Source organism: Tiliqua scincoides, chromosome 2, assembly GCF_035046505.1.
Source record: "Tiliqua scincoides isolate rTilSci1 chromosome 2, rTilSci1.hap2, whole genome shotgun sequence".
Taxonomy (NCBI): Eukaryota; Metazoa; Chordata; class Lepidosauria; order Squamata; family Scincidae; genus Tiliqua; species Tiliqua scincoides.
The window spans coordinates 161,071,977-161,098,427 of record NC_089822.1 but is presented as its reverse complement, the minus strand read 5'-3'; the positions used below and the strand labels follow the sequence as shown (position 1 = coordinate 161,098,427).

Below are 26,451 nucleotides of genomic sequence, written 5' to 3'. Positions count from 1 at the left end.
TTCTTCATGGTTTATTATTCTGCAATGCTGCAGCAGCCAAAATACTTTCTGCTATTGAGAAATAAGATGTGCAGTGAGGGCGTGTAACCCTATAGTGTGCTGGTTCACAGAATTCACAGAATTCTAAGACATTAAATGATATCAAAATATAAACTAGATCATGGGTCTAAGGCAGATCAGGGCCTGGAAATTTTGCAAGCTGCTAAGAACAGACATCTCCTCAAAAGGTACACCAAAGTCATGTATATGTTTTATAAAATAACCAGTTGTCTTTTAGTATTGAACCTAAACTGCATGTCACTGGATGCAGTACTCAGGTGAAATGCATGTGTGCTGTTTTTAGAAAACAGCATAGGGAAGGAAGAGAGGGAGATCCTTAACTAGTTTGAATGCTTCTGGAGTATAGGCCCATAAGCCATATGAAATATCCCTTAGCTTTATTCCCAGATGCTGATCTTCCAGGAAAGAGGGTGGTAGAACTTGCATCTTTAAAAAAAAAATTAGCTATAGTCTGTCTTTTTTTAATAACCTGATTTAAAAAGGACATCTGTATTTAATACAAACATGTAACAGCGTCCGTGTAATCTTTTAAAACTGAATTATGACCATCTGTTATACAGACTGAATTAAAGGCTGCTTTAAAGAGAGAACCGTGGAGGGGTGGGTGGGATCTGACTTGAGGTGAAGCATTGACATAATGAGTCATGCATTTTATTATTGTGAGCTTCGTTTTTAGACCCAGGGGCTAGCGAGTCATCAGAGTCATGGGGATCCAGGGGATACCATCCAATGGTTTCGTATCAGGATCATCTACTGAACACATGCTGTGACTTTTTCACCCTGTTTTATGTCTTCTGTCATCTTAAGCTCTACAATGTGTTCAGTTTCAAATTATGAATATTTATGACTCAACCAAGCAGCACAAATCAGTACTTTGCATTTTGCGCTGAAACACTATTTTGCTCATTAACTTCTAGACACAGAGTTGGATCCAAAGCTTGTCAAAAGTGTCACTCTGTTCAGGGGAACTTACTTCCAAATCAGTGTGCCTGGGATTGCAACTTTAATGTTCAAGAAAGTGATCCTGCATGCATAGAAAGAGAACAAGCAGAGCTCTGTTAGAGGTATGCGTAAACAAAGGTTTTAGATTATACATCTAGACTGTGTAAATACTCTCCTTGGTGCAAACCATTATGTTGTGTTTTATCATAGCAACCTTTTAGTATGAATGCTTGTTAGGAGGTATATCAATTTCAAAATAGAAAACTTTGATTTAAACTGATAATTTACATTGTTTCTTTCTTGGTGATTTTAAACTGGTGATTTGAGTCACCTTGATTGAATACAACCCATTTTGAGAGATCCTAGCTGTTAAGGATGAAATTGGGTTCTTATTGTTTTCAGGTTATGTTGTGCCCTTCTAGAATTGTAAGGGGCACAAGACAGATTGTGTCTTGTGTCCTTTACGTCCTATAGTTTGGTATGTGTAGTGTTGGTCAACTCTGATCTTCAGAAGTTGAAGGCTGATTGTGTATCCTGGACTTTATTTTTCAGTACAAAACATAAATTTCAGTACAGCACTAGAGAAACACAAATGTACAAACGGGGAAGAAAAATCTCCATTAACACACCTCTACTGTCTGTTATGGGTCAGCAACTTCAGAGTGGAAGGTTCAGTAAGACATGGAATTTGAACTATTATTTTTCCTGCCCAATCATTGAATTGATTTAAGTATGTGACTGGGGAAATGCTATGAAAATGTTTGTTCAGAGTTTTTATTCAGTAATTCCCAAGTGTTGTGGACCATTTTGGATTGCTTGTTAGAGGCAAGGCGGTAAAGAGTGCTTGATTTATGTTAGGGTGCAAGCTTTGTAGAGGTTTTAAATCTGTATAGGTTTTGGAATGACAGCATTTGTGATGTCTTATGTAATTTGGTAATAGGATGCATTTACATGAGTGTTCCGGACTTCCACGAGGCCAGTGCCTTTTCCGATACACATCAGGATCATTCTGTCAACTGAACAGTGTGGGGCATCGGCAGGGTTGCTGGGGAAATTTCAGTTTGACCTGGAAAGGGGTCTCTTGACCTTATGGCATGTGTCAAATGACTTTGTGATGTTCACTCTAGGGTCTTGAGGCCTAGGACTTGATTAGCTTTTCCAGGTTAATTACCAATCTGATTGTGATGAATTTGTTTCGAATTATATTTTGGTTGGGGTGAAGAGTATACAAATGGGTTAAAAATAATGAAAGACCGGCAACATTTTGTATTTGGCAACATTGAGTTACTTGGGTCACAGTGTGAGAAGACGTCTTCCTAATTATGTATTGCAATTGCTTTTGTTGCAAAGTGAGTAAAAGATGAGTAGTGGGCCCAACCCTGTGTGACCTCAATTACAGTTCTCTGGCAAAGATATTAGGGTATCTATTGATCCTCTTGGAATCATGTTTTGGCATTGAAAGATTCATAATGTGATTAATGTTATTTCACTGAGGTCTAAAAATAGCCCTTTTCATTTTGGCACTTTTGCTGACTTATGTGAATTTCGTGCTGCTTTTTGCTAACTTCTCATTGCATTTATGGAAGCTAAGCAGAAGCCAAAAATCACTGAAAGCCAACAGAACTTCCACTTCACCTTTTCCATCTGTCTGGACTGTGAACACATTTGGGACTTAACATCATTCCTTTGCCCTTCAGTAATCCCTGCAGGGGCTTCAACCTGTGAACTGTCTGTACGTGTAAGGGTCAAATCAGATGTTGGAGTAAGCTGAGAAAGAGTCAAGAACCCATGGAAAAATCCAGGAGCAGTTTGCTCTCTTCTCAGGATTAGTCAGCAGTCATGCCAGATTGTTGGTTTTTCAGGGTGAGCTTCAAATGCAATTTCTCTAACAAGAGACAGTAAGATTGGTAATCTGTCATTCTCTGATGCTCCTTGCCCAGGTAGGCCGGGCTGCTTGTTTTGGAACTGGAACAGGCACATGTTGCAATTTAATGGGTTTGAACTTCTCACCTCAGAGTGAATTGGTTTGAATTGGTTTTTGCTAAGAACTCATAAGAGCGGCCTGCAGGATCACACCAAAGGCCCACCTAGTTCAGCTTCCTGTATTTCAGTGGCCCACCAGATGCCTCAGGAAGCATACAGGACAACAAGAGACTAGCATCCTGGTGTCCTCCCTTGCATCTGGTATTCTGAAGTAGCTTACTTCTAAAATCAGGAGGTTCAACATACCCATCATGGCTTGTAACCTGTGATGGACTTTTTGTCCAGAAATTTGTCCAATTCTCTTTTAAAGGCATCTAGGCCAGATATCACCACATGCTGTGGCAAGGAGTTCCACAGACTAATCACGCTGGATAAAGAAATATCACAAGGGAAAAGGAGAAGATCCTGGAAGACTCCAACTTTGGCCACCTACTACACCAGTTCCTCTTTCTCCCCCAACAGTGCTATAAGGTTGAGTGTGCCAGAAGAGGCACAGCTACTATTTTTTCAGCAATTTCCCCATCTCTCCGCAAATGGCAGTGATCTTTAAGTTGCTTACTCACTAATACCCTGGTTTTCAGAACCTCTTTTTTGGGAAAACCCTGTCCTTGAATTGTCTTGATTTAAATAAGTAGCAATCCTGCATATTTTTTGCAAGCACAAGTGTAGCAATCCTGCAAGCACAAGCGTAGGCATCAAGAAACTGCCTACCCAAATAGTGTATGAACCGCTATATTTTTAAATACTCTTTCCTTCATGGTGATGTCAAAACTTGTGATTGTTAATCATGTCACTATAAGTTTTCTGTTAAGCAAACAAAGAAATTGGTGGTGGTTTTTCTTAACCGCAAATGCTGATTTTTTTCCCCTTCTTAGCTTTCTTCTCCAAAACCTCAATGCTAAATGCTCATTAATGCTTCTACTATTGGTTATTCCACTCTGCTTTTCTCAGCCCACTGTACTTGGGGGAAAATGGCAAGTAGGAGGAGTTTGGGAAGGGAAGGTTCTTAGTTCAATCTTGGTTCAATTGATAGCTGCATAAGCCGAAGATGAACATGTGTCTTCTTCCTTTGTGATGGTAAGGGGTGTTTGTGCATTTAAAAAATGTATTTTGTGAATTGTGGTTGGCCTAGGGAAGTTGTGAAGCAGTGTAGAGAAGAAACAGGGAATGAATTTTTTTGAAAAATCATTATTATTAAAAGAAAATGACAGTGAACTTAGCCTTTTTATTGAAAACCCTGAATATGCTCAGAGGCAATCTAGTTCTGAATTCTCAATGTGTGCACAGAGGCAGGAAGTAGCAGATCTTCAGTAGTGAGGGAAAGGCACTCTGAATATGCTCCAAGATATTTTTCTTCTCCTTTTCCAGACCTTGGTATTATTATTTAATTAAATGATTTGTATCCCTCCTTTGCCTCTGAAGGAATGGAGTGTTTGAGGGGGGATATATAATAGAGAAAAAGCAGCAAAATCCAAAAACAGAAATGAACCATAAGTGCAATAACAAATTAAAATAAAATACTGAATACTACCTCAAAACCCAAAAGAGTTAATTAAGACACTGTTTAGGTTGGTGAGAACTCTTTTTGTAAGGGCATGCATTTGCGTAGAAGATTTTGAGTTCAATATGTTTATTTGGATCAGAATGGAGTCCTCAAAATCCTTCTGAAAAATGCTACCTTTGAGACTTGGGGCAGAAAGTTCAGGGAAATGTGTGGGGAATAGGAAAAAGCTGGGTCTGATTGTGAGAATGGTATGGGGGAGGAGAGAAAGGACTCGTAGTCACACTGTAAGGTAGAGTCATGCTCCATGGAGTTCTCCATGGCTAAGCAATTTTTTTTGGGGGGGGAAGGTATCAAGAAAGCAGTTGGCATGAAGGTGACACAGGTAAATTGTAGGCTCAGCTTGGCACGTCACCATGCTGCATTCTTATATTCAGAGGTGGCATGGGGTTAACGGAACCAGTGTCTGTGTTGGAGCAAAGTCTTACACTGAACTCCTAAAGGTGCAGGGGCTGGTTTGGCAAGATAATCCCTCTGGGTGGGGGCCCTTTGCCAGTGCCAAATCTGTCATCTCTGATTGATGCAAAGTGATTTACCATGCTGGGCCTCACAAATAAATTGTAGCTTTCCTGCTTGGTTGCCGAAGAGAGCCAGATAGAAGGCCACATATGGATCTATGTTAAGCACCCCAAGTTTATGAAACTTGGATGGTGTGCTGATGTCCTGCAAGTTTTATGGTGTGCTGTGAACCTCCTGATGATATGACACAAGTGCTAGATAGAGTTTTCACCATGCAGCTGGCCTTGACTCTGAAAGTTCAAGGATTGCTCCAAAACAACAGGTCTATTCTCCACAGCTGAAGAGGGCAACAAAGCCCTTTAGAGAGGTTGTGCTAATTCCATAGAGAGAGTGTGTGTATGGTGAGAGTGGTGCATGCAGGCTGGGCTTGTTACATCCCCATTCATTTGGGCCAGTGACTTGAAAGGGTCATCAGGGGCCAAGCTGCACCATCATGTTTGCTCCTCCTGGGTTCTCTCCAACTGTTCATCCACTGAATGGTACACAGTCATAAATTCTGCAGTGAGGCCATGCTTTGGCCTGTTAGTAGTCTTTAATATTAAAAATAAGTAATATCCGTCCCAGGTTGGACCCACTCCCTGAAACCATGAAATTTCTAAGGGGGGTCTTTGTTTTCACTTGATAGGAGAATTTGCAGCTGAACAATCTTGATTTGAGTAATCATAGATAGAAGTCGTTGGTTGCTATAACAACACCAGCATATCTATTTGTGTGCTCACATGATCCTTGTTCCAGTTTCTAAATATAAGCCCAATCTCATGCAGTGTATCTGATGCCATGGAAACCAAATGTTCTATGAAGATGCAAGAAAGAACCAAAATTTCGGCTACGTGAAATTCAGGGCCATGGGGAAAGATCTGGGCCTTGCCATAATCATAGCTTGCTCTTCACTTGCAGTTTGGTACTTGTGGTTTCACAACAGGGGGGTTGTGGTTTCTTTTGAATCCTTTCTTTTCATCTTTGTTGGAGGGAGGCATGACCAATACAGGGCTGTCTGGATCATGTATTTGTCTTGCAAGTGTGTATCTGTTTCCTTGTGGAGACAGGTGAATGTTTGGATAAGTTCCTGTGTCCTCCCAATGGTGATCTTCCTTTCACCTAACTAATGAATTTTCAATTAAGCATCCCGCCCTGCCCTATGTGGAGGCAAACCATTGCTCTGTCTTGCCCAGTATCATCTATTCTACTTGAGCAGCAGTTTTCCAGGGGAAGAGGCCCTTCTGCTACCTGAGATACTTTGAGTTGGAGATGCTGTGGATGAAACCTGGAGCCTTCTGCATGCAAAGCATGTGCTTCACCTCTGAGCTATGAACCTGCTTAGAAATGTAGACTGAAAAGGATCTAGGGCTGCAGTCCTATGCACACTTAACTGGGAGTAAGCCTGACCATACTCCCAAATTGGGAGTAAGCCTGATATTGACTATAATGGGAGATACTTCTGAGTAAATATGCATAGGATTGTGCTGTTATTTAGCCCGGCCTGCACCGAGGAAGAATTTTGCTTGCTTGGCAGTTTTGTCAGAACAGCCTATATCACCTACATTGCATTGAGGGAGTCAGTTTGATCATTCTAGAATTACCTGGAAATAGTTAGCAGGAAATAAAAACATACTAGTGGGCTTTAGCCAATACATTTTGGGTAGTAAGAAGTACATGTAAGTGCCCCCTCCATTAGCAAACCACAGGAGATTCTTGCTTGCACCCACTTCACTCTCTGTCCTTAGTACTTTCAGTGTGTTTCAACTGTCTTTGCCCCAGTTCATCTGCTGGTGGTGGCCATGGAATAGTTGGTGGGTGTGCACCTTTCATAAAGATTGTATGAGCCAGATACTCATGGATAATGCCCAATTGCCTGGAGGTATGATTTATACAGATTCCCCCCCCCCATCCCTTGAGGGAAAGAAACTGCATGAGTGAAACCTTCACATGAGTTCCTGTTTCATGGATTCTTGGTGGGTACCAGCTTCTACTGCCAGTGCATGAACTGGAGCTTACTATCTTCTCTCTCCAGTCCAGTTTGTTAGCTTTTGAATGCTGTTTTGTGAAGGTGAAACTTTTTGGTTATTTAGATCACCAGATAAAAGGTAACCTAGTACTGTGAAAATGAGCAAGACATGCAACCGTCAGCATGCATCTTGTCTCTGGTGTGAAAGGGTAAGTGGAGAGACGGATTGCCAGTGGGAATTACAAGGATTCGGTCCTACCTCAAAGGTCTGCAGTGCCTCTCTTCACTCCCAGTTGTCACTAATTTAAAAGCAAAACAGAAATTCATTAGGCTGACAAGCTTTCAGTAATGCTAATTCAGCAATGCAAGCCAACTTCCGCCTTTTGGGATATGCCTTTTGTTGTAGGAGTTCTCTTACTCTTTTCTTCTAGTGTTTGTGATTGGAATTATTCTCTGCTCTCTGCAAATAGGGGTGGAAATGCTTTGAGATGCCTGGCTGCTTTTATCGACCTCAGTGATCTGAGTGGTACCACTTTTCTTCAAAACATCCACAGAAATCAGGCTCAGTAGGCTCCCTACTGATCGGCATAGATGAGAGCGCTTTCTCAAATCTGAGACCTAGTAGGGACTGTCTGTGGATGACAGATGTATGTCTCAATCGTGTCTCCCTCAGGCACCTTCTTTCTAGACTGAAGAGCCCCAAGTGCTTTCTAGCTCTTAAATAAGTGACCCTTAAGTGCCATTTTTACCTGTTCTCTGTAACAAACTCTGCCGTTGGCTGCCATTGATCAGCTGAGAGCTACAGAACATTCCAGATCTCTGGTTGTGTGACACATGTATATCTCACTCTCATTTGTTGCATTTATGTTGCATTCTTAGGTGTACCATTAATTCAAATCCTTCGGTTTACATTGAAACAAACTAAGAAAAAAAAATCCTATTCTGGCTAATGTGTCTATTCACCAGATAGTGCTTTCTGAGGGAACCGAATACCGCTGGAGGGCTGTAATTTCTAAGGAATGTTGTATTTCTGGCAGAAGGGCATTTCTGTTAGTTGGCTGCAGTAAAAAAAAAAATAAGAATCTCATGGTAACTTTAATGGCCTGCTGTTGCTGTTGTGAATGATTATTGTGCTTACCTCATATATTATTGGGCATGCCTCTTAAGAAAAACATAATGTGTACACAGGGAAGATCTATTGTGGGTGCAGGGATTGAGTGCAGTAAAAACATAGAAAGAGCTACACTGGATCAGGCCAAGTGCCCATGTAATCTGGTTTCCTGCATCTCACAGTGGCCCACCAGTTGCCTTAGGGAGAGCTCAAGACAACAAGATTCTTATATCCTGTTGTATCTGGCAAACCCCAGAGGGGTTTTAGTAGTAGTCATGGCTTGTAACCTGTGATGGACTTTTCCTCCATAAATTTGGGCAGTCCCCTATGAAAGGCATCTAGGACAGGTGCCATCATTACATCATGTGGCAAGGAAATATAGGCATGCCCCTGTATCCATGGGGTTCCATGTGAGAACCGCCTGCAGTCACCTGAAACCACAGATACGGACGAACGCCCTGCCCTTCAGAGCCGAGGGGAGCTTTGCTTCCCTTACCTGCGGTCCTCTGAGCGCAGCAGAGGCCACAGATATCAGTCCACGGTCTCTGTCAGGCTCAGTCTGAGCTCTAGAGCTCAAAACACATGACTTCTGGTTTCATGGAGAAATCAGAAGTGATGTTTTTAATACCTTATATGGCATTAGGAGGCGTGGGGAAGCTGTTCTGGAACCCCCTGCAGATACCTGAATTTGTGTATACAAGGGGACACCTATCCTCACCCTCTGGATGCGAGGGGAGCTCCGTACCTCTCGCCTCAGGAGGGTCCTCTGGGCCTAGCAGAGGCTGCAGACATCTGTCCACAGCCTCTGTCAGGCTCACTCTGAGCCTTAGAGGCAAAAAATGTCACTTCTGAGTTTACAAAAAACCGGAAGTGAAATTTTTCGTCTCTAAGACTCAGCCTGAGCCTGGCAGAGACTGTGGACTTCTGTCCTTGGCCTCTACTGGGCTGGGCTGGGCTCGGAGGACCCTCTGGAGGTGAGGAGAAAAGAGAAAAGATGGGCACCCCATCTGCAGATAAGTGAATATGCAATACTGGGTCTTATTCAGACCCAATCTGCAGATAAGGATGGGGGGGGAGTCTTTCTATTAACTCTTGTAGGAAAGCATATGGGGTGAGCTTATTTTGTGCTATGATAGCCCTTGATCGCTGATCCCCTGCTTGTGATGGGTACCTCTGTTGTTTGCAGCCCTGCCCAGGGTGTGGCAATGAACTCTTCCCCTGAGCCAGAGGTCAGGGCCTCAATTAACCTACAACCCTGGATTAAATTTGGCCATGGAATTGATGAGGTTAGCTAAGGTTGGGGAACCTTCTTTTGTGTTGCTCACTACTTTGTTTGCTCCAAGTCAGGAAGCTACCAGGATGTGACTTTTGTTTACAGGTTCAAATTTGCTGTGCAAGCAAGGTGCAGCCAGCCATGTAGTTTTTTCAGGGAAACAAACCAAAGGCAATGCTTCTCTTAAGCCAGCCCTGGAGTGGGGAGGAGGAAGCTGATTGCTCTGACAAATCAGTGTTGTAACCTTTCTTGAGGCCTGTGGGACTTGTGGCCTCTTGCCATCAGCCCAATTCAAATGCTTTGAGACTGGCCTGGGTTCTCCACTCTCCTGGCTTTCACCTGATGCCACAAATGCATGCAAACAACTGTGTCAGCAAGAAAATACAAATAAACATTATGGGCAAAATGTATTCATTTTAGTTTTGCATAGCTTTGTGGAGACTGTGCCTCTTGTGTTTGAGTCAGAGCTTTTTCAAACTGAGGGTTGGTATACGATGCATCTGAAACAGACTTTAGTGCATAAAAACTTATGCCATAATTAATCGGTTAGTCTTTACGTTTATGCCCCAAGTCTGTTTGTTACTGTATTTGCCACACTTCCAGCTTTGTTTATTTGTTTTAAATTTGGAGTATAACAAACTTGCAGGACTTGTACTTCCCAGTAAATAGTACAAACTTGCAGGGCTTGTACTTCCCAGTAAATAGTACAAACTGCATTCCCTCTGCAGAAATAAATACCCTGAATGCACAGATGTTTCCTTTCTAAAATCCCTCTTTTCTTGTGGGAGTTTCCTGCAGTTTGTAAATGAGAAGTGGTTTTTCATCTATTGAGTAAGGCTGAACTTTCACCATGGAGGTTGCGTCCTTTATCAGGATGGTTCAGGAAGTCATGTGAAGCTGTTTCCATGAGCATCATTAATCTGAGGATTCAGCATATGTGGTGCTAGTCATCTCCATTGGTTCACACACTGACAGTGTTCACAATTTAGCTCAGCAAAGTAAACACTAGGTAGAAACATGTATTTAACCTTATCTGCAAGAATGATAGTCATGTTTAGGGCCAGTTCACATGATAGACAGATTAGAAAGTAATTGTGTATTGATTAATTTATAAAATACCTGAGTTGCATCTCCAAAGCTCAGATGTCAGAGCACTCAAAGCAAACTACAGAGATTTTAAAAAACCTTTGCTAAAAAGAAAGCATAAGCAAATGATAAAGCCAGCAAGTAGAGAACCATTGTCAACTAGTTTAAGCCAGGTGAAGCATGCACGTTACAGTTAATATCTAATGTGGATAGAGCAGTGTTTCTCAAACTAGGTGGGTCGTAAGCCAATTTCAGGTGGGTCCCCATTTCAATATTTTATTTTTAATATATTACACTTGATGCTACTATGGTATATGACAGCATTTGTAAAAATGTTACACAAATGTACTTTTAACAGGCTACTATGTATGTGCTTTCAACAATGATAGTAAATGAGACTTACTCCCGGGTAAGTGTGGTAGGATTGCAACTGATGATTGTTAAAAACCTTTCTGCTTGATGATGTCACTGCTGGTCATGACATCACTTCCAGTGGGTCCTGACAGATTCTGATTCTAAAAAGTGTATCCTGGTGCTAAAAGGTTGAGAACCACTAGGTTAGAGTACGTCTGAGCTCTGTTCATAATAAACTGGTTGTGTGCATTTGTGTGACTCTTTAACCACAAGCACAACTTTAAGTCATGTTTCAGTTACCATGTCATAGGAAAGTGCCATAAAGTGAGTCAGTGTCAATTCATCCCCTGAATGTGTAATGAGTTGTGAAACAATTTCACAATCACTTTGCCATAGGTGTTAGTGACATGCCAGTCAGCATGAAATTGTGAGTCTCAGGGGAGAGTGTAACCAAGGGCCTAGAACTATCCAATTTTCCAATCCTGATACAGCCGCAATGCAGCCCCCAAAGGAAGGGAACAAATGTTTTCTTACTTTGAGGAGGCCTCCGTGACTGTCCCCCCCCCCACAGGATTCAGCACATGCCCCATTGTCATGGCTGCATCAGTGCTGAAAGTTGGATAGGACTGGGCCCTAATTTCCCCAGATATTTAGCTTTTTGCACCAGTTCAGTGGTAATTGCAACCACTTGAAATTGCTGCTGTTGCATAATTTTTTTTCTCCCTTATTGTCTTTCTGTAATTATGGGTCTGCAATTCCTATTGATTGGCGACAACTTTGTGAATGTTCTGGCACTTGAACACCATAGTAAAATCTGTCCATGTAGTAAATGTTCTAAAGTTGGTTCAGAGTGAAGAGCAGGAAGTATTGATACCAGAGAAGGAATGATGCTGGGCACTCTTTTGCCTCTTTTCACAGTTCCTCTCTGAAAAAAATGCTGGAAGATGCACATGTTGGGGGCACACAAGCATTCACTTGTCCCATTTCAGCTAATAAGTTATAGCTTGTCCCACAAAGTCCCTCATATAGTTGCATGACCTTCGTTTTCCTGTGCTGAATACAAAGGCCTAACTTTATAAGGAAAAGTTCCCTTGTAAGACAGAAAAGGGACACAGAAAGTTAAAGAGGTTGCAACTGTACCAAGACAAGCTTGACAAAGCAGCCCTTGTCTGTGCATGGGGAGCACTTGGTCCATGGCACAGACCCTGGCTTTGTGCTCTCCATCACCTACGCAGTCATTTGGAAGCTGGTGAGGGGGAAAACTCTCCAGAAGCTTCACATCTGGAAAGTCTCTCTAGAATGAATCCTTTGATTTCCCAAGAATAAAATTGGGTAAAGGGAAGTGCCAAAGTACTTGACACACAGAGGGGCCCCTCTCAGTAGTGGCTCTTCCTCTTGAGTTTTGACTCTGGGCATTGGCTGTTTGCTTGCACACAAGATTGCAGAACTGGCAGTGAGGAGGAGTTGTTGTTCCTTGCTCATCTTGCAAAGAGAGAACAAGCCTTTGTCCACCTTTGGTTTTGGATTTAATTTTGACAAAAGCACACATGGTAAGATGGCATTATTAATGAAAAATAAGACATGTTGAGAAATCTTTGATTTATATCTCATTATGCCCTTCACTTGTTGCATAGTCATAATTATATCTTTTGTTGGTCACTTCTGTTCTCAGAGTCCTCTTTGATGCTATGTAAGTCTTGGCAGGTCAGAAGAATCTGATCAAGTTCTAAGACTCAGCACTAAGTAACTGAGTGGTTTGGTCAAAACCAACCGGACTTGTCTGAAGGAGAAAGATACAGCTAATTATGTTAATTGTTAAAAAGAGGCATGCTTGGAAAAGAAGGCTTGTTTCAGAGCATCTTTAATGAGTGCCTAGTGCTGCATAAAATTGTTATAATGCAGCTGGCCAAACATTCCTGAGAGGGAAGTCCTGGGATCTGGAAAACAAAAAACAAAACCCGTAACTAGTTTTCTGAACCTGGTGACAGAAAAGAGCGTTGGGGCTGTGTGGGAGAGCAAATTCTTGTGTTTGGGAGGAAAATGCAACAAATGTTGGGGTGAAATACGTTCATTCACAGGAAGCAGCTACGCATGTATAAAGCAAAAGATGTTTTTGGATGCCTAGAGTCAAATTGTAATTGTTGGGGATCAGTGTTGGACAGTCTTTTTCTCCCCCCCCCCACCAATTATTGCTGTTGGAGTAAGACAAGCTTCCATGATCTGATCTTTTCTGTGTATGACAGGGGTGCTGTGCATGCAGAACATCCATTCTGTACTACATATGCAACCCTAAAGTGTTTGGCTGTGAAAACAAGATTAACGACTTCTCCATGCAGGCATCTGCATGGGATCCCACTTCATGCAAGTACTGTAACAAAAAGGAATTGCATGTGAACCTGCACAGTGGATTTGGAATGCATTTGTTTGCAAAGCAGGATATTATGCACATAGCCCATTTAAGAGAACAAACTAGCTATACACAATTTTTACTGAAGCCCAGGTCTATCTGCATCTTAATACTTGTGTCAAAGCATATCTGTTTCTTCATACAGGTGTCTGCCTCTAATTATCATATGTAAGACTTTTTTTATACAAAGAAATGTTTAGTTTGTGCCAAAAATTTCAAATACACTTTATTTTATATTAACTTTTCAGGTTCTTTTGAAAATGTTTGTAGGGTAAATTTGCATTAACTTAAAATAATCATACATATTATTTTGCTTCAAGTTCAATGTTGTGTTTTTTTGCCCTTCTAAATACCCTCTTCCATCTACCCAAACCCACTATAATAGATTCTAACATCAAACATACAAAAATGATGTAAAGAACTGCATCCTGCAGAGACCTAGCGCCCACCAAGTCATCATCGCAGATACTGGCCTATAAGTCAACCCCACAGATAAGCAGAGGGCAAGTTTTGAGCCAACAACCAAGGAATTTTCTATGACCCTTGGATAAGTTGGGGGTTAAACTTAGGGAGGTGTCTGACTATAGTTTTGTCCGATTTTACTTGAGGTCAGATCCTGAAAAATAGCCTGCCACTAATTGTTACCTAAGAACTGTAGTCTCGAATTTATTAAAAACACAGTAAAAGATCATAAGATACCTTTTTATTCTTTTTAAATTCCGGTCTTCATCACCTTTTTGTAAACACTATCAGAGTAAGTGCACTGTAAACAACATACCAGTGGTTCCCAACCTGGTATTCATGTACTCCTAGGGACACTCAACAGGACCTTTTAGGGGTACTTGAAAAAGAGTGGCATAATGGCAGAGAAAGGCAGGCTGTGTTCCAGAATGCACGGCCTGGAAGGGAGGTAGCTAGTTGGCTGTGAAAGCCCCACCAGTGTCTAGCTTTTGGTCATCAATTCATGTATGAACCAGTGATTGATCACTTTCCATATGTTTCAGCTTTTTTACTGTGCTGGTTTTCAATCACCCAGAATTTCTCAGCACACTTCTGGTGCAAAACAGTGCAAAGGCAGAGTCTTCTGTTCTTCAAACAGATGAAAAGAGAAAATATGTGATGAATACATTGTCTGGGCTTTCATATGAAGGAGATGAGGGCTTGTCTTACTAATTACAAACATTTTGCTAATAGGAAGGGTACAATTTATGGAAATGGGCTGCCAAGGGATATGCAACTGAAAAAGGTTGAACCATGAATCAAATCCACCTTTAAGATGTCTGGTGTGTTAAGCCAGAAGCTCTACATACAGCATATAACACATAACTGGGAGTGTGCAATTCAATTCACAGCAGAGAAAGGCAGCTACATATATTTGCAACCCTTTTTACTCAGAAGTAGACCCACTGCTTTCCATGGGTGTTATTCTTAAGTAATGGTACACTGAACTGTAACCTGGGAAGGAGGGTCCCATCCTGGTGTTTCAAAGAACAGACCTGCTTTGCAAACATTTGCCTAGCAGAACCAGAACCAGGCTACAGCAGAAGGAAGGAGATTAAAAGGTTAACTTTGGCTGGAATTTCCCAGTTGCAGTAGAAAGGATCTCTGCCCTGCCTGCCTGCTGCTTGAGAAACTTGGCGCCTGCTTGCCTGTTGCTTGAGAAATGAAACTGTTCAGAGTTGAAAGGCTCTGCCCTCTGATTGACCTGGAGATCAGGTGAAGTGAGAACTGGAGCTTGATTACTTGGCAGAAATTTCACGTACTATACGTGAGTATCTACGGTAAATCAAAGTCTAAAAAGAATAAAATTAAACAATTTTCAAATGTATGAATTTTTAATAACTAGTATGATTATGAGTTGGTTCTTCAAAGTGAGAGGGTAGGGTGGGGTACTGGCTTATTCAGTACTTTTATGCGCTACAGAAAGTGGAGCCTTTTAAGGACATAAATGCAAACTTCAAACCCCCCACAATCTCTACTTATCTATGCTAGAGAGTAAAGATCATGAGAGTGTTTCCAAGGATTGTATTACTTTACATGTGAAAATATCATGGCAAGTTCATATTCAGTCTCAGTGGATCCAGGTAGAATGTTATGTTTTCCCAAACTGAAAGATTCTTTCTGGGATCACTTTGAGTAAAAGCAAATGTTTATACTCAGATATGTATACTAAGACACGTATTAGTAAACAGAACTCATTGATCAGAACAGAACTCATTGATCAGTTTTGAGTTAAGATTCTACTTTTTGTTACATAAGGTAGTTGTGTTTTCCTTTTCTGGTTATTTGGCTATAACTTTTGGTAGAATACAGTGTTGCCTGCACCCCTTTCACCTTCCTAGTGACGTCACAGTTAGTATTACAATCCCTCATCTGTCTTCATTCCTTCTAAACCACCAAAAATGACTCTAAGCTCCAATTCTGTTTCTTCTCTGGTCTCCTTTCCCCTAGCAATGAGTAGCAAAAGGTAACAGCTCGTTAATTAGAGTAGAAGCAGACAGGCTTGGAGGGGCTCCTTGACATTGTGGTCCCTTCCTTCAGTGGTGGCTTTATCATGTAGTGGGAGCAGCAATGAGAAGCATCAGTGGTGACCCTTTTAGTGCCATAGTTTGGTCCTGGTGGGCTTATTGGGCAGACAGCAGCAGTGGCACTCCTCAAAGTACTGGGTGACGAGAACTGCCTTTACGGTTCTCCCTTAATGCCTCCAGTGTAGTGCTGCATCGGGGGCATGATGGTGGAATTTAAATGATCACTGTAGTTGCATTGACACTGAGAGGGCAGCCACCACCAGCAAGAAGGGAAGACAAAATTCTAAGAACCCAGTGGCAGTTCAGGTGTTAGCAGGGGCAACATAATCTGCTGTGGCAAGAGGCGGCAACTATAGATCTCTAATCTAAGGAAGGGAAAAATAAAAGCTCCTTACCATGCTTCTCACATGGTTTTGTTGGACCCAGAAGTGCAAGATTTCTGGTCTTATTTAAAGGGACAGTACAAAGGAAGGAGCTTCTTCATTCTCACTGTTCCTATACAGGTGTGTGCTGCTTAACAATGGACTGCATAATGACGTATGGCATATATGACAGTGATCAAAGCACAACAAAGAGGTTCTTAATGAGGCAATCGCATCTCCTATAGTCTGCAGCAGAGTGCCTGTTTACACAGCTGAGAGGCTCTTGAGGCAAAGAAGAGGCAGTCTATCTCTAGTAGCCTGTGCAGCCAGCAAGTGTCTGGTAGGAGTGTCTATTTACACATCAAAGGCACTTGATTGGGTAGAACATTTGCTTAACAACCTAATCGCATAACAGCGGGGATGAAAGAACATATCCCTGTCAAGTGGCGCATACCTGTACATTAAAAACAGAGGTCCTGCATTTCTGACTATAAGGAAACTGCATGAAGAGGAAAATGGGGAGGGGGGAATGATCCGCTTCTCATTTGAGCGAGCAGGAAGAATATCTTTGTGGTAGGATACATATATTTCAATGCAGTTTGTTTCATCACATTTCACTGTATTACTGGTGGGTTGAAGGGAGGCGACAGTGACAGACTCAGGGTGAAATTGCGCCCCAGATGCATTGCCTCCTTGGACCTCATTCAATCCACCGCTGATGCAACCTGCTTCAACGGGCCTCATGGTTGGGCCAGCAGCAGCGTACCCTTCTTGGAGCACTTACCTGGCATTTAGCCAGTGTTGCAATCTGTTGACTCCCTTGAAGGTAGGGAGCTCTGAGCATGGCATTACATTTTCTCATTAAAACATATATTATTGTGTAATATGTAATGTAACAACACAATATTGTGGTGGTGGTGGTAAAGAATGTTTATATACTGCTTTTCAACAAAAAGTAGTTCACTCAGGGCACAAGCCTAACCAGGTCTACTCAGAAGTAAGTCCAACTTTGCTCATTGGGGCTTACTCTCAGGAAATTGTGGTTAGGATTCCAGCCTTAGCTAAATAAATGGTTCTCTGCCCCTAAAGGGCCCACAGTCTTTTTTCTTTTTCTTTTTCTTTTTTAAAGGTGCAAAAATGGCACCAGCAACAGTCTCTGGAAAAGATGCCATGCTGGGGAGAAGAGGGACCATGTTCATGACAACTTGGTGCTCAAAAGATTTCTGCCCGCTCTGCTTTAGTTAGTGGGGTGTTAACTTTCACTAGTTACTGGAGGAAGGACATGGGTCTTGTTTCTGACAGTCAGCCACATATCTCCTGGGACATGTTGTTCTGCACTTAGCCCCTTGTGGTTCCAGAAGTACAAATGTTCTTGTGCAAAGAGAAACCTTCCTCGGGTCTGTAGTGACATGTTGTGCACCACGTCTTCCACAATCTCTGTAGCACCAACTGTTTTCTCCAAGCTGGTTGACGTATAGTTCAGCTGTTTGGCACAAAGCAGCCCCCACGTGGTTCTTTGTGTGAAATGCAACATATGAACAAATCTGTGATAGAGCATTTGTGGCAAGAAGTATTTTGCAGGAAGCGAGATTGTTCACTTTTTTCATGAATAGATGTACGCAGGTGGGTGCTACCAAGGAGTGCAAAATTGTGATTGCTAAGTAAAAAGATGAGAATTTGTTTTCAGTATGGTAGCTGGTCTGTACCATTGCTTTTGTGTTCTTGGGTGTATACTGATTTTGCTACTGGATAATGTCTTACAGTGGTCACTGCTTAGCTTGTGTAATGTTGGGATTCTGGGCCAAAGCTCAGTAATCTGTTGTTTGGCACTGCCTGTATTTTGTAAATGCCAGTAGCCATGTAGGTTGGGCCAATGAGAATTAGGGCTGCAGCATGTAGAGTGCTGTTGCCCTGTCAAAAATGCCTCTCAAAGCTTGGAAGCACTGGCACCAATGGAAGTTTCCCTTTTGGGGCTATCGCAGCTTTGGGAGAGAGGCATTTTTGCTAGCAGCACTGCCGAAAGTCCCAATTCTTCACAGTCCCAATCCTGATTTCCCCCTTCGCCTCGGCTCCTGTTTACCTTTTAAAAAGCAAAAAATGGGACCAAAGTATGTATTTTTTGTAACCTGTCGTTTGGCCCTCAGGAGCAAAGGAGAGTGAGCCTCCAGTGCCAGCAGATTGTAGCTGAGGTGGGAGAATTGAATTGGTGATGGTAATACAGAGGTCATGATAGCAGCATTTCCTGAGAAAGAGAACAGCTGAAGTTAATCACAGAACAACCTCGGAGTTCAAGTTATCTACAGGGGATCCTCAGACAGAGGATTATAGTCTGGGCTACGGTGGCCTGCTGGAATGCCTGACTCGGGTGTGGAGACTCGGTGAACACCTGGCAATTGTACAGCAGTGTTTTGCTAAGGAATGCCATTGGCTCTGTTCATATTCATTATTCACTCTGTACAATGAATAATGCTGTTGTGCTACTATGATAATCAGACTTAAGGGCCTTTGGTGCTACATCTTTGCTACTCCATCAGTGACCTACTACCTTTGTACAGTTTCTTTCCCTGCGTCGTCTATCAGAGCAGGGCTTGTACTACAGCATATGTTGCCCTTGACTGGCCTGAGAGGAACCAGGTCGAAGATTCCCAGCTGTTTGTACACAGCCACAGCTATTCATGCGCAGCTGTTTGTCGTCACCTTGGAACATTGCCCAGCCTTCTTTCTGCTTTGTACATTGCTTTTCTCAGCCATTGGAGTCACATAAGAAACTGTATGATGGGAGGATGGAAGTGAAGTGTAATTTGGGGGCCTCCTTCATTTGGCTCTTACTATAGGTGAAGTGGGCAAAACAAAGAGGGCCCATACTTGGATATTGTCATCCAAGTGTCATTGGCACTTGGTCTCCATGTTAGTCTGGTTAAAATAACTCTGGTGTAATTTCAAAACCAAAGGGAGCCAAATGCAGTGGGTCTTAAACAGACCAGTAATTGGAACCACAAAGTCAGTGGTTCTCCGTGCTGTTCTTTCACCTTTTTGCAATAAAAATCAATAGAGTTCTGCTCCCCTTGAGAAGTTGAGACTCAATAGAGTTCTGCTGACATAAAGCTGGTTTTTCACATGAAGTTTCAGGGTTCTCTAATATACTAGCTATTTGACCCTGCACATGCCCGATCTTGTCTGATCTCAGAAGCTAAACAGGGTCAGGCCTGGTTAGTACTTGGATGGGAGACCGCCTAGGAATGGTGCTGTAGGCTTATACCATAGTCTTTCGAGACTGAAGGTTGCCAACCATTTTGACACCCTGATTTGATAAAAGGAAGCCAATTAGTTTTTTTTGAAACTCTAGAATTTAAAGTCTCACTCTCTACCACTTTTTTTGATGCTCTTGCTTCTGAACGGAGAGGGTGAACAGAGAGAATATAAGAGCCGTGCTGGATCAGGCCAAAGGCCCATCTAGTCCAGCTTCCTGTATCTCACAGTGGTCCACCAAACGCTTCAGGGAGCACACAACAGGACACAATCTCATTGTGTAAAACCAGGAGCTTGCACATACCCATCATGACGTGTAGCCTGTGATGGACTTTTCCAGAAATTGGTCCAATCCCTCTTAAAGACATCTAGGCAAGATGCCAAAAGATTCTTGTTGCTGCAGGTTCCACCAAGATTTGAACTTGGATCGCTGGATTCAGAGTCCAGAGTGCTAACCATTACACCATGGAACCACCTATGTTGCAAGATGATTCCTATGATGATCTTATATCTAGGGAGGATTGGATGAATACTGGATTGATTTGGGGAGACCACCACCGCAACTTTATGAAATTCCCTGCAAGACAGGAACAGGAGAGTGAACCAAGGAACAAAGGACACAAAGTTCTGAGGCCCAATGTTCTTATAGGTTTTTGCTCCATTGAATCCTATGGAATTCTTAGGTGAGGTGACACAATGTTAGGAAAAACCCACGATGAGCTCTGCAGTTGTGTCAGCCACCCAATTGTGGTGGCTGTGTGGATGGCTGCTGGATCATCTTCTAAACTAAAGTTCTTCATGAGGTTGGTGAGGACTGTTGGAGGTGTAAAACCTGTCCTTTGTCATTCAAAAGGTGCTTTTCCCACCTCAGGAACCCAGGGAAGTGGCTAGGTGGTTTTAAACTGCTGTTCAGCAGGATTTAGTGCTGGAAAGTTTGTTTTGGAGGCTTGAAAACTACATTAATGTTTAAGCCATAAACTAGCTCTGTCTCAATATGAAGCATTAAATTTGAGCATTAATATGGAGCATTAAATCATCTATAAGGGGTGCGGGGAGGTGATTACATGGATCGGAATCTGAAGTGTGGATGACCAGATAATTTGTAGCCTCATGCCAATTGTCTTAAAAGGCATATTATTAGTTGGGCCCTTTGTTCTTCAGGTAGGCGCTCAGCAGCAGATACATGTGTTTCAAATGCATGTCTCCCACTCACCTTACATTATACAGAAATACCATATTGACCATGTACTATTGATAGTTCCTATATAGTTGTAGGAATTCTGAATATTGATGAATGGATATTTCACTGCAGATCACTGAACCTTGTTAGAATAGTATTACAGGTGATCACCATTTAGTTATGGAAAAGCTCTCCCATTTGCCATTACCAGTGTTCCACCCCTGCTCAAAATTCTTATTATACTTGATCCTACAGATGTTTGGCAGGTATTATATGTGATGTTCCTCCAATGTATTTTATAACTGCTAACAAAATATATCTGTATACATGTAAGCCTACTAATATGGACATGGAATCTGCTTTACGGTGAATCTGCCTGGGAGACAAAGCACTGTGTGTTTGTTTCTTTCCCAAAAGCTATATGCAGAAGTATGTTTGATTGCCAGAGTGACAATACAGGCCCTTCAACATTCCACCATCTTCCCTGCCCCTAAGGGAATGTCTGTGCTTACAGATGATAGCCAGAATATATTTCTCAGGCTGCAGATGGTAAGATAATTGGGATGTTTGGGTTCTTAACAGTATTTACTCCTCTGATTTCTGTATCCTGCCCCCAGGGTATAGATCAGAAGATTCATCAGAGTTTCATACCTTCCCTGTTTTGTTGAAACTTTTTTTGCATTCCCTGAAAGTCCGTTCAGCAGACTTCTGTCTTTCTGTCAACAGAAACCTAGGAAGGTCATTCCTCAGACAGAAGACTCTCAGAATGGCCATCTCCCTCCAGGCTGGCAAAGTTATATGTCTCCCCAGGGCCGCAGGTACTACGTGAACACCTTCACTAATGGTAAGCTTCATTTGTTTGTTCATTTATGTGCCTCATTTTGTTTGTTTAGAAATGTATGCCTTCTCTCAAATGGTAGGCAATTATTCATTAATAACATATGTCATTCCTGCAAAATAAAACTCAGTTGGTGCTGTGACATGATTGTATTGAACATTTTAAAGGCCTATATAAACAAAATCATGCATACTCAAAGCTTAAAAGCAAAATTGTTGAATAGAAATAAAAATGTATTTTTGGTATAGTGTCTTCATTAACCACATAGCACCGTAGTGTGAGCAAAACTTTCACAGCAAACCAGACTTGGCTCTCCTTCTACACTGAAACAACCATGGAAATGGTTTGACATTTCTCCAGTATCTCATTCCAATTCAGCCTTGCTTCATGCCTGGATCTCTTGCATTTTCTCAGCTGGTGAAATGACCTTAATTTGGATTCTTCAGAGCAAAAAGTTCACTCTGTTGGGGAGGATGACCCAGGGAATGAGAGTTCTTAAAAGTTCAGAAAGTTCTAAGCAAGTGAGCATTAGAAACAGCTCCTATTGTGCTTTTGGAGCAGTTGCGGCTTGAAGCTATTTTAGTTTGTTCAAAAATCTATCATGGCCAGAGTTTAAAAGCTTGCAGTCCCTGGGCACCTTCTTCTGGGCTGGGTAGTGGAGATTTCTCTTCTGTGTAAATTCTGAGTTCCTTTTATTTTAAATTGTCTTTGTTCTTGGCAGGCACTGAAGCAATTTTGTTTTTGAAATGATGGACAAGGGTTAATGTAGTCCTACAATGTAATAGTTAGGAGGGAAAAGCAGGGTGAAACTGGAGTTCTGTTTGCTGCCACAACTATGGGAGAGAAGGGGTTGAATGTGACAGGAGAAACTGTCTGTGCTGGTTCCTGGTTTTTCCTGGGCTTTTAAAGACCTATCCAATATGTTCAAATTGCAAGCTGGCAGCTCCAACTCTCTTGGGTTTGTAGTTATACTCATCATTCATTGGCATCCTTCAGTCTCTGAAGACTATGGTATCGCGCTTTGAAAAGTGGTTCTGGAACAGCATCTAGTGTGGCTTAAAAGGCCAATTTGGGAGTGACAATCCCTTCCACACTGGGAGCAAATGTAGTCTGTCTCTGGTGTGTCTCCCTGGCTACGGGCCTTCCTTCTTTGCCTCTTTGCCTCAGTCTGTTGGGCAAGTGCCTCTTCAAACTGGGAGAGGCCATGCTGCACAGCCTGCCTCCAAGCGGGATGCTCAGAGGCCAAGGTTTCCCACCTGATGAGATCCATTCCTAAGGCCTTCAGATCCCTCTTGCAGATGTCCTTGTATCGCAGCTGTGGTCTACCTGTAGGGCGCTTTTCCTGCACGAGTTCTCCATAGAGGAGAATCCTTTGGGATCCGGCCATCATCCATTCTCACAACATGACCGAGCCAATGCAGGCGTCTCTGTTTCAGCAGTGCATACATGCTAGGGATTCCAGATTGTTCGAGGACTGTGTTGTTTGGAACTTTGTCCTGCCAGGGGATACCGAGGATGTGTCAGAGGCAGCGCATGTGGAAAGCTTTCAGTTTCCTCTCCTGTTGTGAGTGAAGAGTTCATCACTCGCTGCAGTACAGAAGTGTACTCAGGACGCAAGCTCTGTAGACCTGGATCTTGGTATGTTCCGTCAGCTTCTTGTTGGACCAGACTCTCTTTGTGAATCTGGAAAACGTGGTAGCTGCTTTACCGATGCGTTTGTTTAGCTTCGTATTGAGAGAAAGAGTGTCGGAGATCGTTGAGCCAGGGTACACAAAGTCATGGACAACCTCCAGTTCATGCTCAGAGATTGTAATGCAGGGAGGTGAGTCCACATCCTGAACCATGACCTGTGTTTTCTTAAGGCTGATCGTCAGTCCAAAGTCTTGGCAGGCCTTGCTAAAACGATTCATGAGGTGCTAGAGATCTTTGGCAGAGTGATCTTTGGGCGGTGACAGCTGCATCTTCGGAAAAGAGGAAGTTACGCAGACATTTCAGCTGGACTTTGCTCTCAGTTGAAACTGAGGTTGAAGAGCTTTCTGTCTGATCTGGTCCAGAGATAGATGCCTTCTCTTGCAGTTCCAAAGGCATGCTTCAGCAGGACAGCGAAGAAAATCCCAATCAAGGTCGGTGCAAGAACACATCCCTACTTCACTCCACTTCGGATGTCAAAGGGATCTGATGTGGAGCCATCAAAGACTACAGTGCCCTTCATGTCCTCGTGGAAAGACCTGATGATGCTGAGGAGTCTGGGTGGACATCCAATCTTGGGGAGAATCTTGAAGAGGCCGTCCCTGCTGACCAGGTTGAAAGCCTTCGTGAGATCTATGAAGGCTATAAAGAGTGGCTGTCGTTGTTCTCTGCATTTCTCCTGCAGCTGTCTAATGGAGAATACTATATCAGTGGTGGACCTGTTGGCTCGGAATCCGCACTGCGATTCTGGATAGATGCTCTCTGCAAGTACCTGAAGCTTCTTTAGTGCAACTTGGGCAAACAGCTTTCCTACAACGCTAGGGAGAGAGATGCCGCAGTAGTTATTGCAGTCACCCCTGTCGCCTTTGTTCTTGTACAGTGTGACGATGTTTGCATCCCTCATGTTCTGTGGTACTCCACCTTATCTCCAGCAGAGGATTTCATGCAGCTCAGTGGTGATGATCTCTTTGCAGCACTTTAGGACCTCAGCAGAGATGCTGTCTTTCCCAGGTGCCTTGCCAGAGGCAAGGGAGTCCAGAGCCATGTGAAGTTCTTCTAGGGTTGGTTCACTGTCAAGCTCCTCTAATACAGGCGGTACTCAGTGTTGTTCAGTTATAGTCATACAGCCCAGTATTTTCAGAGGCCTTATTTCATAAACCATATTCCAGTCTATTTTGCATCTGTCTCTCCTCCCCTTTGAAAATGATTGCAGAAGGTGAGAGAGCATTTATTTGAACTTCAAATCAATATTGTGTCATAAACTTACACAGTATGAGCCACCTGGTAAAATTTTTATTTTGAGAGATGGGATATAAACATCCCAATTTTCAAGGCTAGTACCACTAGATCTTTTCTGATCTATTTAGAAATGGATGTGGAAATTGAGCAGGAGTTGACTTGTAACATAGAATGGTGTCCTGAGCATGTGCACCATCTTTATTCCATCATCTCAATCTTCAAGGTTGATACTGCATTACAAAATATTCCTCATTTTTCTTCCTTTAAGCCGAGTGTGAGCATTGGACTGATATTTAAAATTTAGGTTTATAATTTTTTTTGAAGAATACAATATATGAACCAAATCAGTATTCAGAGAGTTGTCATGGAGTGAAGAATGAACAGGCTAGTTCATCCAAAAATTTCACTTGGTTTGGTCAAGACCCAGGACTTGGGGCACTAGAGGGAGCTCATGTCTCCTTTACCAAATACCTGGGCATTATTAAGGTATCTTGAATCATTCTCTGTGACAACTGTGAATGATTTATTGTTGTAACCTGTGTTGCTGAGAGATTGCTCTCCTTTTGTGTACTGTATATTACCATGTTAGTATTATATCATAGATACATGCATGTTTAATTTTTGTCTGCGGGTGTATTTGGGTGCTTGTGGACAAGACTGTGTGAGTAGGGAGATTGTTTTGTTGGCAAAGGTTAAAAGGGACAAGACTTCAGGCAGAACTCCCCTAGAGTTACTAGGTGAGCAGATGACATTCTGAACAGTCAGGCTGAAATAAGAAAAGACTGTTCGCTTTGTTGGAGTGGAGATATTGCACAACTAGAGACATCCTGTTGACGTATGGCTTGTCCTTTTAAAATAAAGGACATTTGGAAATTCTGAGTTTCCTTCACTTTTTCAGTGGAGGAAATATCTAAAACCCTTCAGAAATCTGTAATTCTCCTTTCAGTTTTTTTTTCTACAAAGAAGTTGTGGTTTCGATAAAGCTCATTGGACCAGAAGCAACTAACTATTGCTTTAGACGTGGGAGAAGCTTACATTGCACGCAAGCAAGAGTTTTGACTCTGTCACAACAGGACTTAAACTCAGAATTTTTTCCCTCCACCTGATTCTGGCTGGGCTTGTTTGCTACACATTCTGTGAAGAATTGATCTCTTTGAAACAGAGAAAAATTCTGCTTAGAGCTGCCCTTAGCAGCTGCTCCCATTTCCAATTATGTGCGTAGTGCCTCATATTCCATCTTGGCTCTGCCGAGTTCTAGCAAGGCAAGAGCTGAATTAGCCAGAACTTGAATTTGTGAGGTGTGCATGACAAATTATTTGTGTTTGCAAAGAGAGCTTCTATTCTGACAGTCAAGATTGCAGTCTGATCTGTCCTTTCCAAACCTTTACAGTTGGCTAATGTTAAGGGCACAATATTGTACATTATTCCTGCCATACCTGATAGCTTTTGATTCCTCCTCTCATGGCTATAAGGCAAAAAATATTTGTGTTTTGGTGTCAGTACCAGAGCCTAGGAGAGGGGGATAAAGGGGGTAATTTTTACCCAGGCCCAGGGTCAGAAAGGGGGCCCAGGAGCCAAGGAGTGGCCCCAGAAATTTCCTGGGATCTTCCATTTTCCAATCTCACCCAGACTCACTGCCCATGTGGGATGCTGGGGCATTACCATGGACACTTGGCTGTGACTACTGCTAGGAGCCACATGCACCAGGCCCAGGAATGCATATGTTCCTTAACAGTGTCACATCTGGGGGTGGGGGGGAGGAACCGACCTACTGCAGTAGCTCTTTGGCTTGTGAATCTGCTAACCATGAAGGAGTGTATAGGAACTCAGCAACATAGCTGAGGGACTGCAGCTACTGTAGGCCTCCGTTTTGGTAAACACAGGTCACATTCCATTCTAGTGTGAGCCTAAATAAAATGATACTAATCTCCTGTAATGATTTTCAGTATATGAAAGATTTTAGCGAGACTTAGGAATGTTTGGTTTTCCGTATTACTGTATCTAGCTGCCAACACCAGGCAGGCAGGTAGACCTGAACTCTGCGTTGAGAAAACTGGTAGACTGGGCTCCAAAGAGTTGCTTTTGCCACTTTCCCCCTGTCTGTTTTGCTCCCATTCTGTCCACC

General features: G+C 42.5%; 1 protein-coding gene and 1 non-coding gene across 2 annotated transcripts in view; one reads left to right on the top strand and one right to left on the bottom strand.

Moving 5' to 3' along the window:
• The window catches only part of GAS7 (growth arrest specific 7), a 146,250-nt gene that overhangs the window by 34,318 nt on the left and 85,481 nt on the right, over positions 1-26,451 (top strand). The window contains exon 2 of the mRNA XM_066614235.1: positions 21,287-21,404. Within this exon, the coding sequence (XP_066470332.1) occupies positions 21,359-21,404 (46 nt within the window). The 5' untranslated portion in view covers positions 21,287-21,358. The remainder of the gene's footprint in view (positions 1-21,286; positions 21,405-26,451) is intronic.
• Positions 19,782-19,853, bottom strand: TRNAQ-CUG (transfer RNA glutamine (anticodon CUG)). The gene has a single exon. It is a non-coding gene; the product is annotated as a tRNA-Gln (tRNA).